The sequence below is a fragment of the Peromyscus leucopus genome, chromosome 5, assembly GCF_004664715.2.
Source record: "Peromyscus leucopus breed LL Stock chromosome 5, UCI_PerLeu_2.1, whole genome shotgun sequence".
Lineage (NCBI taxonomy): Eukaryota > Metazoa > Chordata > Mammalia > Rodentia > Cricetidae > Peromyscus > Peromyscus leucopus.
Window position 1 is genome coordinate 124,218,664 of NC_051067.1, and position 15,569 is coordinate 124,234,232.

General features: G+C 49.1%; 2 protein-coding genes across 5 annotated transcripts in view; one reads left to right on the top strand and one right to left on the bottom strand.

Annotated features, from left to right (window-relative positions):
* Positions 1 to 969: 969 nt before the first annotated feature.
* Positions 970 to 10,861, top strand: Map1lc3b (microtubule associated protein 1 light chain 3 beta). The gene is made up of 4 exons (XM_028880817.2): positions 970 to 1,132; positions 5,825 to 5,880; positions 8,572 to 8,678; positions 9,299 to 10,861. Exons 1-4 carry the CDS (start codon positions 1,093 to 1,095, stop codon positions 9,471 to 9,473), a joined length of 378 nt encoding a protein of 125 aa, XP_028736650.1. The 5' UTR covers positions 970 to 1,092; the 3' UTR covers positions 9,474 to 10,861.
* A 592-nt stretch (positions 10,862 to 11,453) lies between these two features.
* The window catches only part of Zcchc14 (zinc finger CCHC-type containing 14), a 58,239-nt gene continuing 54,123 nt past the window's right edge, over positions 11,454 to 15,569 (bottom strand). For 2 of the 4 annotated variants that reach the window (XM_037206321.1, XM_028880813.2), the window contains one exon: positions 15,043 to 15,153. In XM_037206321.1, the coding sequence (XP_037062216.1) occupies positions 15,098 to 15,153 (56 nt within the window). In that variant the 3' untranslated portion in view covers positions 15,043 to 15,097. Of the gene's footprint in view, positions 15,154 to 15,569 lie in introns of all 4 variants that reach the window. The other 2 variants (XR_003735748.2, XM_028880815.2) reach the window with 2 other exon arrangements.

The window sequence follows — 15,569 nt, forward strand, 5'->3', positions numbered from 1 at the left end:
GAACTTGAGGCTAAGACTGCGGCTGACAAGCTGAGGTCATGTCACGGCCTAATGAGACTGAAACCTGCCCCAGACCATAGGCAGCCATGGCTGAGGAGTGCGCATGCCCAGTCTCTGCAGCAGCAGAGGCAGTCAGCAGGCGTCAAAGTGGGGGCAGGCCTGTGGTAAAGCCACCCAGGGGTCAGTGAAGGGACAGCTGAGGTAAAGGTCTCCAGACAGAACTGTCCTGGACTTTCCAAGGTGGATCATGGCTGGATCAGGCTTCTGCTGGTGTTCCAGGACTCTGACTGCTCACATACCAAAGCGTGAGAGGTGGTGGGAAGGAAATGAGGGTTACACATGGGCTGGCACTCTGGGAAGTCTAGGTGAGCCATGTCCCCCAAAGTCCATGCTCAGGAGCTCAGGTACACAAAGGGGCTTTTATAGGAAGGGAAAACGGACACGCTGAACCCTAGGTGGGGTCATCAACTTTTGCTGGAACACGTAGTTGGCCTTGACCTACCCCGACAAGTCTGAAGTTCCTGAGACCTTGCTTTTCTCCAGGTTCAACCTAGGAGTGCGTACTTGTGTTAGTGGCGGTACAGGACACGCAGGGGAAGGAGCCATAATATCAGATTCAACAAGAAGTCTTGGAGTTCGTAAACGTAAAGATTATTTAGCAGGCAAGACTTCAAGTCGGCCGTTTTTTGTTTGCTTTTGAGAATTTAGGGGATGACAAATGACATCGGCAAAGGGGCGGGCACTGGGACACCGGCTGGGCCATGCGTGGGCAGAGGGGCAAGGATGTCCGCAGCTCTCTAGGGCTCCAGCACCCGCTCCAGCGAGGCGCAGCCCCTTAACTGACGCTCAGCAGCACCGGCCCAGCGTGGCTGGCGCACGCGCAGAACAGACCGTTCCTTGGCCTCTGGCACGCACGCGCGCGCCCCGCCCCGCCCGGGATTCCGCCACTCCAGTCATGGCGGTTGTCGGGGCCGCCCTGGGTCCCGCCCTCGCTGACGTACCGCGGGTCACCTGACTCAGCTGCGGGCTGAAGAGACACAAGGGAAGTCGCCGTCGCGGGAGCTAGAGCCTCCGACCCAGGACTCCCGCGCCATGCCGTCCGAGAAGACCTTCAAGCAGCGCCGCAGCTTCGGTGCGTGCCCCGGGCCCTGGGGTGGGAGATCCGGGTGGTGTCGGGAGGGGTGGTGGTCGGGATCACGGTGGTGTCATCAGGGGCCGGGACGTGCTAGGGGCCGGTGGGGTCTCCCTCTCCATCCCCCAGCTTCGCGATCCCTGCGGGCTGAGTCCCCTGGGTCGCCCGGGCCCGGCGCGTCACCTTGGTCGTCGGTGGTCTGGGCGTCCCCTCCGGGACAGGAAACCCGACCCGACTGGCGGAGGGGACCGTACCGCGGCGCTCTCGGCTGTGTCTTTAGTGGGCCCCAGGTCCGGGCGCCCGCAAGCCCCGGGACAGCACCCCGCCGCCTCCGCTCGGACAGTCGCCTGGGGACGTTTGTGTAGGAGAGATTGGCCTTTGTCTACTAGCGGAAATTTGATAGCTGTTCAATTTGCTTGTAGTGATGTCTAGTTATTCTGGAACAGTTGTCAAGAAAGGAGTAAGGGGAGTTCGGAAAGTGAGACGTGCACATTAACTAGAACCCGGATCCCCAGAGTGGCCGAGGGTAAACTCTCCAAAGCTCCATCCGTCTTTAACTTAGAACGCGTTTTAGGTGGTTTCCCCGAGTTCGCCCTCATCTCCCCGTACCCCAGCATTCTGAAGAAAACGCGGGGATCTGATGACTGCTGCTTTCCTTGCTTCTGACTTTAGTGGTCCTGACTGTGGGCACAGAGTTTAGAGGTGTGCCATACAGACGTTGTTTGGAGCGGCCCCTTTGTGGAGGCCACACCAGTCTTGCTTCTCCATTTTAAAGTATCTAGATTGGTGGAGCTCTGCAGTCTCCTATCTGCCTTGAGGGGATGCTTACTGGGTGGATGTAGGGCTCACTCCAAACAGACCCTTTGTAGCTGAAGAACCTGGGTGGGGCCTAGCCTAGGGCAGTGAAGCTCAGGATCCGCCTAGTGGCAGAATCCCTTTAGCTTTCTGTCATACATTCTTGCACTTCCAGTAAGTAGCCATCATCCCCAGTGCTGAAAGGGGACTAAGACATTCTGGAGGCCAGGCACTCTTACAGATCCTTAGAAAGACAGGACCAACTTCAAATTAAAACTGATTGAGAGGCAGGCGGATCAGATCTGAGTTCAAGGCCAGCAGGTTCCAGGACAGCCACGCTACACAGAGAACCCTGTCTGGGGAAAAAAAAAAATAACAAACAAAACTGATGACATTAATTCAGGCTTCACTCCTCTCAAAAGTGGTTCATCCCCCTGGGGTGACCCATTTATTTACCAACAAACCTGTTTCCCACCCAGTGCTCATTATTTTCAGGATGGTCCTAAGCACCAGTGAACCTGTGTCTCTAGGGAAGTTTGTGTCCTGGGCCAAAATATATAGCCCCAGGGACTGACCCGTCTCCTGGAGGCAAGATTCCCATCAAATTCAACTAGATGTCAATCAAGCTTTTAATCCTAGCACTGGGGAGGCAGAGGCAGGCCTGTCTGAGTTTGAGGCCAGCCTGACTTCAGGCTAGCCAGGTCTTCATAGTGAGACCCTCCCCGTCTCAAAACAAACAAAATAACCTAGGTGGCTCAGGAACTGAAGCTGTCGCTCAGGGCTGGGCCCAATGGAGAGAGATAACTTAGTAATGGGGGTTGGGGTGGCATCTGTTCTTCCAGGCACTAGAAAAAACAATACTTAGACTTCTACCCACTGATTATCTGTTCCTGCGACTCCTGTTCCCAGAGGCTAAGGAAAGGAGCCTAAGCCTGGACCTTGCTGGGCGTCTGTAGGAGCTCACTGCCATGTTGTGTTTTTTATTTGGTCATTAGTCATCTCTCTACAGACCTGGGTGGGAGGCACTTGGGATGCTGAGAGGCTGAAACTGTCAATGGTTGCATGGGCTGGTGTCTGGAGAGAGGCATGATAGATATGTCCTACAGTTAAAAGACCGGTCTCCTCCAGTACAAACTGTTGGCCTCTGAGCAGCTGTCTGCTTATAGATGCCCCTAGCATGCCCTGAATGTCCCCACTCTTCCAGGGATACTCCAGTTCACTGTCCCTGTAGCCAGAGGCTGAGCAAGTCCTACGGGCCATCAGTTTTGTCCCTTGTTTACTTTATTTAATAAAGACAACTAATAGCTGGGCAGTGGTGGTGCTCGCCTTTAATCCCAGCACTCTGGAGGCAGAAGCAGGTGGATCTCTGAGTTTGAGGCCAGTCTGGTTTACAGAGTAAGTTCCAGGACAGCTGAGGCTACACAGAGAGACTCTTGTCTCAAAAAAAAAGCAAAACCAAAAGCTTCCTGTCTTCCCCTTTGGGGCCTTATTTTGGGACAAATGAGAGTGACATCGTAGTTTCTGGTGGAGCCCTTTGGCCCGTTCTTTTCCTTCTCAAATTGTAGGTAAAAACTGTTCCTACTCTAAGAAATCTGACTGCCTGAGCATTCCCGTCTTAACTAGTTGGCTCTTTGTTGTGGTGGTTGGTTATTTTAAACAGACTGGGCTGGCCTTGAATTTACAGAGATCTTCCTGTCTCTGCCTTCAAGTGCTGGGATTAAAGGTGTGGGCCACCACGCCCAGTTTTTATTTTTATTTTTATTTTTATTTTTAAAAGAAGAGCTCAAGCTGGGAGGTGGTAGTGCACACCTTTAATCCTAGCATTCTTAAAACCAAAAAAGGAAGCTTGCCCAGCTGGGGTGATTTTAAGTATTGGCTAGGAACATGGGAGCGAAACCATGTGATTGCACCTAACACAGGAATTATTTCCATGGCCTTTCTAAAAGGTGATCAAAAAGTTCTTTTAACCCACATGCAGTTGGCAGTGATACAGAAATTTGTCCGTCATGTTGGCCACAGCATCATTTTTTTCTGGAGCCTTCTCAAGATTTTTCACAACACTGTTTGCAAACACCATGAGTCCTACCCAAAGTGTCATGGTTCTGTTTTGTTTTGCTTAATGCCACCTCCTCCTTCGTGAGTGACGTGTCTCCAGCTCTATGGCCGAGTCGTGGGCTTTTTCCTGTTAGCATAGAAAGCCTGGTGCAGTGTTGAAAATGAAGATAAGACTGGCGCTTGGCCTCCCGGCTTTGGTCAGGTGGAGGCAAGGAGTTCAAGGTCATCCTTAACTATGTGATGAGTTTGAGGCCAAGCTGTGTCACAAGAGACTATCTCCAAAACCAGACAATGAAATGGAGCTATTCTCAGGAAAAGTGTTCATCAGCAGACTATGGGGTTTGGATTTGGGGTAGGGGGTTTTGAGAGAGTGTCAAACATTGTAGCCCAGGTGCACAGCTCTAGTTTCAGCACTGGGAAGACACAGGCAAGAGGGTCTGCAGTTTGAGGCCAGCCTGGGATACATAGACCATTTCAGAGAAGAAATGAAACAAATCCTGAATGGTACCAAGTGGCTCCCCTTCCTTAACCAGAAGTGCTAAGTGAAAATTGCATTAGTCCTTGGTTTTTCCAAGTTGGACTGAAAAACTAACAAAACTTGACAGGAGTATCGGGGACTATGGGGGTCCAGTCCCTCCTTAGTCCCCAGGGTCTGGGAAGAATCTACAACCAGCTGATAATTTCTATGTACACGAAACTCCTTAGTTCATACACTTTATTATTCTGTGATAGTCTCTAAGCTTCTATTCTGCTCTCATGTCTAGCTCCTTTCTTGCCTGATTTCTCTATATTTATCTACTGTCCCCTCTAGGTTCTATCTTAATTCCTTCATCTAGTTCTGTCCCTTCTAGGTTCTCATCTATCTAGTTCTTTCCCTTATCAGCTCCTCTCCCATCTCCTTCTCTCTCATCTTGTTCTTCCTCATCTGGCTCTTCCTCATCTTCCATCTTGTTCCTCTAGTCCTCTCTCCTAGCCCTTCAATCTAGTTCTTCCCCATCTCAGTTTGTTCCTCTCAAGTTCTTACCCATCTAGTTCTTCCATTCGTCCTGGGCCCTGGAAGTCTCGGTATATAAAGGGAGGGTCCGAGCTAAATTGTGTAAAGCTATTACTTAATGTCCACCTCTCCTAGGCGGTGTCTCCATGTGGAATTTAAGTCAGGAGACTTGCAGGTGGGCTGTTATCATTGTTAGTCCTCGCAAGTTGGGCGCCCACCTGGGCGGTGTTTCCTGTAGTCCTTGAAAGTGGCCAAGGGAGATAATCTGATTCCAGAGAAAGCCTTTCCTGAGGCTGTTCTCCAAATTCCTGGAATGTGTATGTCTAGAGAGTGATCGGTCCACACTGTTAGCCCTTCTAAGGAAAAAACCAACTGGGAAAACTATGAAGGCACACATGATTTCCATAACAGAATACAGCTGATTTATAACAAGCCAAATAACACACAAAACTCCTTGGGATTTGGCTTCCTGTGGAGGAATTCCCTGATCCCTTCAGGTAGTGACTTTACCATAACCAGCTGAGTTCTTATGATATTCCTGCGGCCCGCAGCACAGGAGAGATCGGAAGACACCCCCTTCTTCCCAGGTTACAGTTAACCTGCTCTGTGTGGCTATACATCTGGGTTTGCAGGCCCTTGAAATGAGGGTTTACCCTGGGCTGTGTTGAACTGCCTGATAGACCTGCTGTTGGGCCCACTGACTGCCTCCATGCTCAGGGGTGAGATGTGATCCGTACCCGAAGTCCAGGGAAAGGTGTCCCACTGCTGCTCTGCCTCAATACGGGACCGTCACCAGCAGGAATTGGTAGCATGGCCCCTGATATCACTGTGTCTCTTCTTTCTTGCAGAACAAAGAGTGGAAGATGTCCGGCTCATACGGGAACAGCACCCCACCAAGATCCCGGTAGGTCCTACTGTGGCTGTGCCGATACTTCTGGCCCCACAGGACAGCTCCCCCCTGCCCCCGCAGGAGCCCCTGGACTCTGGCTTTGTGTACCCACCTAACCACATGCTTCTCTTCCTAACTTGTTGTATCGGAACTTGTTGCTCTTGTGCCTGTCGAAGGGGAAAGGGACAAGTGGGCCAGAACTTAGCTTTTTTCCTTTTCCCCGTGGTATCCAGATTGAACCCAGGGCCTGAGCATGTGACTACTAAACTCTGTTCCAGCCGTCACTGCTAGGGAAACAAGGATGACTTCTGTGGGACTCCACAGTCCTCAGGGTGGCGTGGCTGCTTTGCAGGAGATGAAGGGACATGACTGAGCCCCTTACTGAGTGTCTTGCTGACAGACAGCCATCAGTACCCCTACGCCGTGTTCCCTGGTTTGAAGTCAGGCATGGACAGGCCAGGGTTCAAAGTGTCTCATGTTCTACACCAGTCCCCACATTCTGGGAGGAATTCTCGGGTCCTGCCGCTTTCACAGTAGAAGAGGACTTAGCCTCTCAGGATGTCAGCTGTCCCTGGGTTAGAAGGGAGCCCTAGTGCCAAGTGCTGCAGGTGTCTCTCTGTGTAGCTTTCTCACCAGCCCCATCATACCATTCTCAAAGGGACAAGTCAAAGAGGGAGGGGTGGGGGAGGTGGGACACGTTGTTCTAAATGGTTGGACATTTCCCAGTCTGTCCTCACATGGGGGTAAAGCTTCCTGGGCAGGGCCCGGTAAGGAGCTTTTCCTGAACTGAAACAGTCCTTCATTTGGACTGCCTGCCCGACCTACTTGCAGGAAACACAGCCGCCTGAGCCTGCCAGGATCTGCAGGCAACTTCCTGCAAGGCTGTGGGCTGGGTGTACAGCAGCAGCTCCTTTCTACAGCAGCGTGGGGTATTTGAGAAACTCAGCTGTTGACCTGCTTGTGACACCAAGCAAGTGTGAGAGCCAGGCTCAGCGCTGCCTAGTTGAGAATAGCGGCCAGAGTGTCTGGCTCCCAGGCATTCCAGGCTGGAAACCTTGAGGGCAGAGGCCTGTTTCATACCAACCAGTCACATGTCTTCCACCATGACCTGTATACATCTTCCCAAATTGGAGAGTGAAGGAAAAGCAGAAGTTAAGAACTGGAGAGGGGGGTTGGGGATTTAGCTCAGTGGTGGGTTCAGTCCTCAGATCTAAAAAAAAAAAAATGGGCTGGAGAGATGACTCAGGTTAAGAGCGCTGCTTGTTCTTCCAAAGGTCCTGAGTTCAATTCCCAGCAACCACATGGTGGCTCACAACCATCTGTAATGAGATCTGGCGCTCTCTTCTGGCCTTCAGGGATATGTGCAGACAGAACACTGTATACATAATAAATAAATAAATCTTTAAAAAAAAAATGGAGAGGGAGCCGGATATGCTTAGAAGATTGTTTCATTATGGGGATTCCCAACAAGGGGCTGGAACCTGCTCAGGGACAGCCCTCTAACATTCCCACACTAATGACCTTCTAGAAGAGTGCCACAGTCTTTCTTACATGTCCTTAACGACTCTGTACTTTTGAAGGGTCTGCCTCATAAACCCAGGTATGTGGCACCCACAGCTGGCATTTCCTGTGGATTCCAAGCTTCTGAGCAATCCACAGGATGAAGTTTTCAATCTCCCAAGAATGAGGATGGCAGCTTTTGAGAGATGGCCTTTCGAGGAACCACATGTAGGTCATGTGCAGACGGGCGCTTTCCCTCCAGAAGCATGTTGCCGTGTTCCTTTTTCCATGACCAGGCAGGGATTTCTGTTCTCTGGGTGGATACATGGCACTTGGAAACTGGTGTGCTAAGGTTCTAAGGCCAGTCAATGCTCAGATCTTCACAGCAGCTTTTTGGGTAGTTTTGGTGTTAAGGCTGGTCTCTATAATCCAGATTAGTCCATAATTCGAGGCAGTGAGCCTCAGCCTCCAAATACTGGGATTATACATGTGCCCCATGTCCATACCTAGATTTTTGGGTTTGTTGTTGCTGTTAAATTGTTTGGTTTTTTTGAGAAAGAATTTCTCAGTGTAGTAGCCCTGGCTGTCCTGGATCTCACTCTGTAGATCAGGCTGGCCTTGAACTCACAGAGATCCACCTGCCTCTACCTCCTGAGTGCTGGGATTAAAGGTGTGCACCACCACACCTGGCTGCTTTTATTAACATTTCTTAAAAATTATGTTTTGGGTAGAGAGATGGCTCAGTGGCATAGAATACTTGATGCTCTCACAGAGGACCTGGGTTTGATTCCTAGCACCCACATGGCAGCTCATAGCCATCTGATCCATAAAACTTATAGCTGTATATATTACTGGGTATGAAGAGGTTCATGTCTGTGATCCTAGCACTTAGGAGGCTGATGCAGGTGGATAGCCATGAGTTAAAGGCTATCCTGGGCTATGGTGTAAAACTGTTTTTAAAAAAACAGCCGGATATGGTGACATACACCTTTAATCCTAGCAATACAGTTTCAACAACAAAAAGGGTGCCTGGTGGCCAGTACATGTCCTGTGCCACATTTCACAGGCAGAGCTGTGAATGAATGCTGGTCACAGGAGTGTTATGGGGAAGCTAATGGAAGACTGGGGGCCCAGCTCTACATAGCACATCCTGGCCACAGCATGGGGAGCGTTGTACCTGTTGCTAAGTTTCTCCGGCCTTTGCAGGTGATAATAGAGCGATACAAGGGTGAGAAGCAACTGCCCGTCCTGGACAAAACCAAGTTCCTTGTACCTGATCACGTGAACATGAGTGAGCTCATCAAGATAATTAGGTATTTGGCCATTTCTTACCTGTTTCCTTGAGTGACACTTCTCCTTTCCCCATCTTGGTGCCAGCCTTAGGTCCCTCCTACTTTATGTCCTTGTAAGTCAGGCGGTTCCCCCTGCAGCTGCATGTATCTCAGGACAGCTATGAATGTCATCTAGCATATTGATAGAAGCCATCACATCTGAGGGGCTAAAGTGGACATATACACTGTACGACGATTCTTTGAAATATTACTAGATTGCTGCTGGCTCATGTGAGATCCCTATCCTAGTAAACTGTCAGGAATACTTAAGCTTGTGGACAGTGAGAGTTAGTAAGAGAATGTGGACTCAGAACTGCAGCAACCTGAAAGCAAACTGGCTATGGCCAGTTGTAGATTTTGAATACAGATGGCTATTTGGATGACAGTTTCAAACTGGCGTCAGGTAGAGAGTCAGTCCCTCCTGATCCCAACCATCGCTGAGGGCTGTAACATGCTAAGAGGGCTGTAACATGCTAAGGAGAGGGCTGTGGGCTTGCTTAGTTGTGCCAGATTAGTGGGTTGGCTTTTTGTTTTGTGTTTTTAGTGGCCCAAGTTCTTCACAGTATGGCAATCTCAGTCTCCCCACTGCCTTCTCTCCACAGAAGGCGCTTACAGCTTAACGCCAATCAAGCTTTCTTCCTCCTGGTGAACGGGCACAGCATGGTTAGTGTGTCCACGCCCATTTCTGAAGTGTACGAGAGTGAGAAGGATGAAGACGGCTTTCTGTACATGGTGTATGCCTCCCAGGAGACATTTGGAACAGCACTGGCTGTGTAAGACTAAAACAATGCCTAATGTTTGTTAAGCCCTTATCAAGGAAAAAAGGGACGTTACCAGCGGATGCTGGTCAGCTCACACTCACAGATCAGAACGTAGGCGCCCACCTAGGGTGTTAGGAACTGTTTGTCAGCCAGAAACTGAGCTCCATGCAAGCGCATTCAGCTTGGAAACTCATTTAAACTAGGCTCTCTTGTGTTCAAACTTTAGAAGTTTAAAAATAAAATACTTTGCATCCTAAGTTGCCAATAAAACAGACCAAGTTCTTTTGACATTTTTCTCCTCAGTAGGGATTTAAAATGGAACAGCATCATCAGGAGCAGTCTCTTCCTGGGATCTGCTGCCTTCTCTAAAAGGGCTTCAACTCAGTAGATAAGTCTGCCTAAGCGGTCCCTAGGCCCGGGTTGTCTAGCAGAGGACCCCCAGGGCTCTGGCTTTGACCAACACAGGTCAGATATGTAGGCTGTAGCTCTAAGTAGCCTGGTCCTGACCCCCAGCTGCACCACCACGTTCACCCTCAACGGTGCAGGGAAGCTTATTCGCTGCTCTCTAGATGGTACCACAGCACTCACCACTGCTCAGAGGCCAGGTCCAGCCTTGAACAAGGGGTTGCTTGGTCCAGCTTGGTTCTTAAGAGGCTGCAGACAAAGTGTTTTTCAACTGGTTTGGATTTTGTCTGGCCCGTCCCTGCTCCAGGGAGGGGAGCAGGCAGGTGTGCGGTGCAGGCATTCGGCTGCAGCTGTCCAACAGTAGACTGAACTCTGAAGTTGAAATGCACTCCCATCTGCACTTGGCTTACAGCTACAGATAATGTGTCAGTGTGTAACTGTCGTTGTAAGAGTAGTTCTGTCAGAGAGCTGTTGAGATTCTCCCACGCCACCTCAGTCCATTAGATGTCAGCTGTGAAGTCAACAGCAGCAGGAGACAGACACATGCTCTTGATGATATCCATGGCCAGTTCCAACTAATGCAAACCACTGCTTCCTGCTACCTGCATGTGGTCCACTGTGACACTCAGGCCATCCTTGGTCACTCACTCATCTTTGTGATCTGAGAATCTCAGTGAGAACTGCCTGCTGTCGTGGAGGGAAACCAACATAGCCACCTCCTACCCTAGCTCCTTACAGCACCCCTCCCCCTCCCTGCATGCAGCTGTCCACTTGCTAACTTTCAATTTGTTATTTTATTCACATCATGTATATTCTGACTACCCTGTTTCGTGTAGGTTGTGTGCGTCATTATTATGTCCCCGGTTTTTATAACTACGGTGCGATCAATAAGGATTCCTGTAATACTGCTTTAAAAATGCTGCTCAGATGGGCGGCCTCCATTTATAGGACACCTGTACACTTCGATGCACTAAGTGAATAAAGGCACAATTGAACCTGTCCTGAGAGCTGTCTCATGGTGTCAGCGTATGAACTGGGCCCTGCAGTGTGCTGAGGGGGAGGGCATCTTCCTCTCCTTGGTCAACACCTTGCCACTAGTTCCTGCTTTTAAATTCTCTGGATAGCTGACTCATCTGCCAGCTGTCAGGATGCAAGTTGGAGCTGTGGTAGTAACACACACGATGGCCTTGCCCACCAGAGCACGCACAGCAAAGGATGAGTGTGGGGTGGGCGGCTTTACTCATGTGGACGGACAGCTGCTGACACTTGGGAGACAGTGGAAGCAACTTCAGCTTCCACTGGCAAGTGAGTCTCACCAGCGCTGTCACCAGGTCCCCGTTCTGCAAGACCAGGTCGGCCATCTCACATCCCAGGGTTCCAACTGTCAAAGATCGTGCAGCTGAAACATGTTTAACCCAGTCAAATATTTATACTGTGGGGAGGACACTGTTCAAAGCTGGGAACCTTGGCAGGAAGCAGAGCAGGGCCCAAGAGTCCTGGAAATTGGAGGAGCAAAGGAAAAAGGTGCCTCACCTGGAGGAGAACTGAGCTGGGAAAGGGTCCTGCCTCTGACAAACATCTGGGGACATCGAACACTTGAGTTTTTTTTTTAATTTTTATTTTCCGTACATTAAATTTACTCATAAAAACAGTCTAAAAATGTACAATTTTTCCTTTTTAACAAAGTATAATAAAACATAAAAACCCCAAAAACAGAATACTTGACATTTACAATTCAAAATCAAATTAGCAGAATATTAAATATTTACAAAACTATATCTTTTAAAAATATTTATAAAGTTACATGCAATTTTGTAGAATTGACAAAAGAATGGCTCAAAAATGGGGAGAATTGTCCTTCATTCCTAAAAAGAAAATATGCCCAATAGAATCTGAAGGTTTCAGTCTTGGTACCAACATCTCCTCTGTGTGTGTGCGTGAGAACTGACCTGTGCTGAGGGCTGGGCCACTGCCGGCCTTGTGGTAGGGCAGTGACCTGGACCTGGCCTTGCCAGTACAGTATGTGGTTTTCTGAAATATTGCCAAGTGTTGACTACAGGTGCTGCATTCAGTCAAACTCGGACAAGCCAGCAGTCCAGTCTCTGGACCCCATGGTTTCTTAGGCCACCTGACTTGCTCTATGGGAGTCATCTACGCTTTGGAAAGGACAGCTCTCCCTGCTCAGGCTCCCCAAGACTGCCCTTGGGGATGAGGCTGAGCAGACAGAGTCCCTACAACCTTTTAAGACTTTAGCAAGTAATGTCACCCGTTAGCTGGCTGTAAAACTAGCATGTGTCAGACCAAATGCCAGGGAAGCAAGATAGAGTGACAGGGACGGAGTGCGGAGAGACCCAGTTCCCATCGGGCTGTCCTCAAGGGACTGTCATGGCACACATGTAGGCGAAGGTACCGCCACTGCGAATGCCTCTGATGTGCGCGTGGTACACCCCAGGCTGACCTGCGCGCAGGACCGGAAGCCTGACGAGCTCCACACGGAAGCTGCTAACTATTGCATTAACAGGCCAGCTGCTGTCATCTTTGCGAGATGAGCATGCCGCTGGTTTCCTAATACCCAACCGTATATATGTTGAAGAAGTATTTTGTCTTTATTGTAAGAGCTAGCTCCCACTCCTCAGTGCTCTTCAGAAGTTAGGAGTTTTCAACATTAAAACACTTCAATTTTCGCTATCAAGCATGAAATAAAAACTAGAAAGGAAGGTAGAAAATTGAGTAGTTTGCTTAAACAACAAAAAGGTCACATAGCTGTTTTGTCATAACATCGTGCCCTCCTTCCTATCTGAATATCCCACTTCCTACCCTGAGATGTTAACACAGGATTCGAACTGACGCCGCAGTCCCGGGGCTATGCCCACCTGGGTACCACTGCCACCTGACACAGTTTTAGGAAAATGACTGGAAAGGGCTGGTCTGTTTGGTGTGTAACAAGTCTCCCAGTGAAAGTGTTGGCCATGTTGATGGCCTCTACAGGCTATGGGAGTGAGCCCCACCCACAAACATCTGCTCACGATCCCATGTTGTGCATGCTCCTTTGCGTGATACAATCCTTGCCGGCTTCACAGAAATGCCACACCACACAAGCTCTTCCAAAGACAACCGGCGGCTTCCAGACACAGACTTCTGTCTGGACAGCGGAGATGGTGCTGGGGCTCACTTGCCTCAGCTGAATGCCAAGTCATGTGGGAGATGCCACAGCAGACTGTCTTTCAGGTTAACAGCTGAAAGGGTAACAAGACACTTCCATTCCCTATACTGACCACAAAACAAAAAACTTAAATATGATTTTTTTCTTTTGCTATGAGACAGTTTTCAACAATTTCTGTGTTGAAATAGGATTTATTTAAAATATTTCTTTGTTTAAAAAAACCAAAAAATTTAAAAGTTTGGCTTTCAGCACATATCCAGGCCACTGTAACGGCCTTCAGAAATATTAAAATCGTAAACATCAATGAACACTCTAAGTCTTCCTTATTAACACAATGCGACCAATCCCAGTCTGGTGCTCTTTAAGGCAAAGTTGTGTCAGTTCTTGTATTTGACATTTGTAGTGTTACTGAGTGAGAGATCAACAGTGCATCCCCTAACGCCTCATCACCATCACCTCAGAACAGATGTGATACTGTGTGCCATGGACAGAACAGAGGTCTATCAATCCTGCATTGCATAGAATCGACAACACTCAAGCCTTCCGTGTGGGTCTCCACGGATAGAAAGCCCATCTTAGAATATGAAACCTTGCATCACAGCGCCTCCAGTTATAGGGTATTTTGTGATTTACACTAATTTTGCATGAGGGTGATTGTCCCATCTGAAGAATGGTCTAAGGACTGAGATTTTCTTCTCCATAAATACGAAGCTGGAAAATCCTTGGCAAGATCTTACCATTAATTTTTTAACACCGAAGGCTTCAGCATTTTAAATATTATTTGAGCATAAAATTCCCTTTAACCTCGAAGGTCTAAGCCCCTCATGCTTCCGTTGTGGTGGGTTGAAACGTTCATACCCTGTTGAGGAGTGAGGACCCACCCCCACCCCTGGTCTGGACTTTAACTGGTGAGTGGTTTCGAGGAGTCTTGCATCTCTCTACTGAAGTTTTCCAGGCAATTTTAACGGAATTAACTATCAACACACAGCCTACCACAAAAGAAGCTGACAGTTTCCAGTCTTGTTCATAAATCACAGGACTGTATTACTGCTGAATGTCTGTCTCAAGTGTAAATTCATCAGCAGTAAGCTCTGGGGCTGGGGTCCTGGGGGAAGCCATTTGAGACACGACAACTTGCCAGCTTCCTGAAGAATGAGGAGCATCGGTCAAAGCCAACTCACAAAGTCGAGTCATTCCCATGTCCTCAGGAGTTGGTTCTTGTTTGGAGAGAGCAGGCTCAAAGCCACCAATGGGAGGGGTGGTCTCAAGCCTCGGTGACTGGATTCCCTGGGACTTGGACCCTTAGAAACGAAGTTGTCAAGAGTGAGCTATGTCTTATCTACTAATATTGTGTAAATTTGTTTACAGAAAAAAATATTAAAAACCTGGAACTGCTCCAAGTGTCTGCAGAAGGACACCCTGCGACCTCTGGGTGTACTAGGCCGAGCAGCCTGCTGGTGCCAACTCCAATGCCCACTGATGGAGTCCCCTACTTGTCGGGTCCCAGAAGAGTCTGCCTCCCAGACTGAAAGGGTCCTTGTCAGGTAGTGCAATCCTTAAGAAGCCAGACATGAGGCTCCCACTCTAGGAAACAGCAAAATCCAGTTGGCACTTCCTAGCCCAAAGGGGTCTTGGATCCGACTGGGGAACTCCACTTGAGAGAACTCCGACCTGCAGTCTTAACTCAGGTCGTGCATAGCTGCCCTGGAATTTATGTGTGAGCCTAGAAGGACCAGCGATCTTCAGGAGACAGGTCTCCATACTGCAACAACGGTGTGGTGGCCACATCACTGCTGTGGAGATGTCTACTAGGCAGTCCTTATATCAAGCTCCAAACTAGGATTTTGGCAATGAAATCGAGTTTGACACACTTCTATGCTAGATTCTCTATCCAGTATAGTAAAGTAAAGCACCTTTGGGTTAAAAATATTAAGCTCCACAGCAACTCGACTTCAGTTTTCTATGTGATTTTCCTTAGGTCTCCATGGCTCCATAGCAACTTGACTTCAGTTCTCTATGTGATTTTTCATGGCTTAATAAAATGTTCTGTTGCCAAAAAAAAAAAAAAAGGATCAGTCCGTGGAGTCCAGACTTTCTGCTGGAGGGGCATATTTCAACCTAAAAGTTCCTGGAGAGAAAGAATGAGAGAGAGAGAGAAAGAGAGAGAGAAGAGGGTGAAGCCTGCGTCAGTTGTGGAAGTGCACATACCACCCACCTTCCCCTGAGCTCGCTCCACTGAGGACCGACTACTCGTGCACAGCTGGGTGTTACTGGTTTACAAGACGCTGGGAGAAGCGACCAAGAGAGCAGCACAGACCGTCTCTCCATGCCTTGGACCTCTTTCTCTGGACATAGACCGTGTACCCGGGCTGGCAGCACACCCACGCGGGCAGGAAAGGCCTGGACTTAGAAGGTGCAGATCAGCTCTGGAAAGGGAGGCAGCCACCTGTACCACCATTGGCTCTCTCAGGTCACAGGTTTCGGCTTCTAAAAGCTCTCTAGGTGGTAAAGGTCAACAGGAAACTGCACAACCTGAGACGGAGG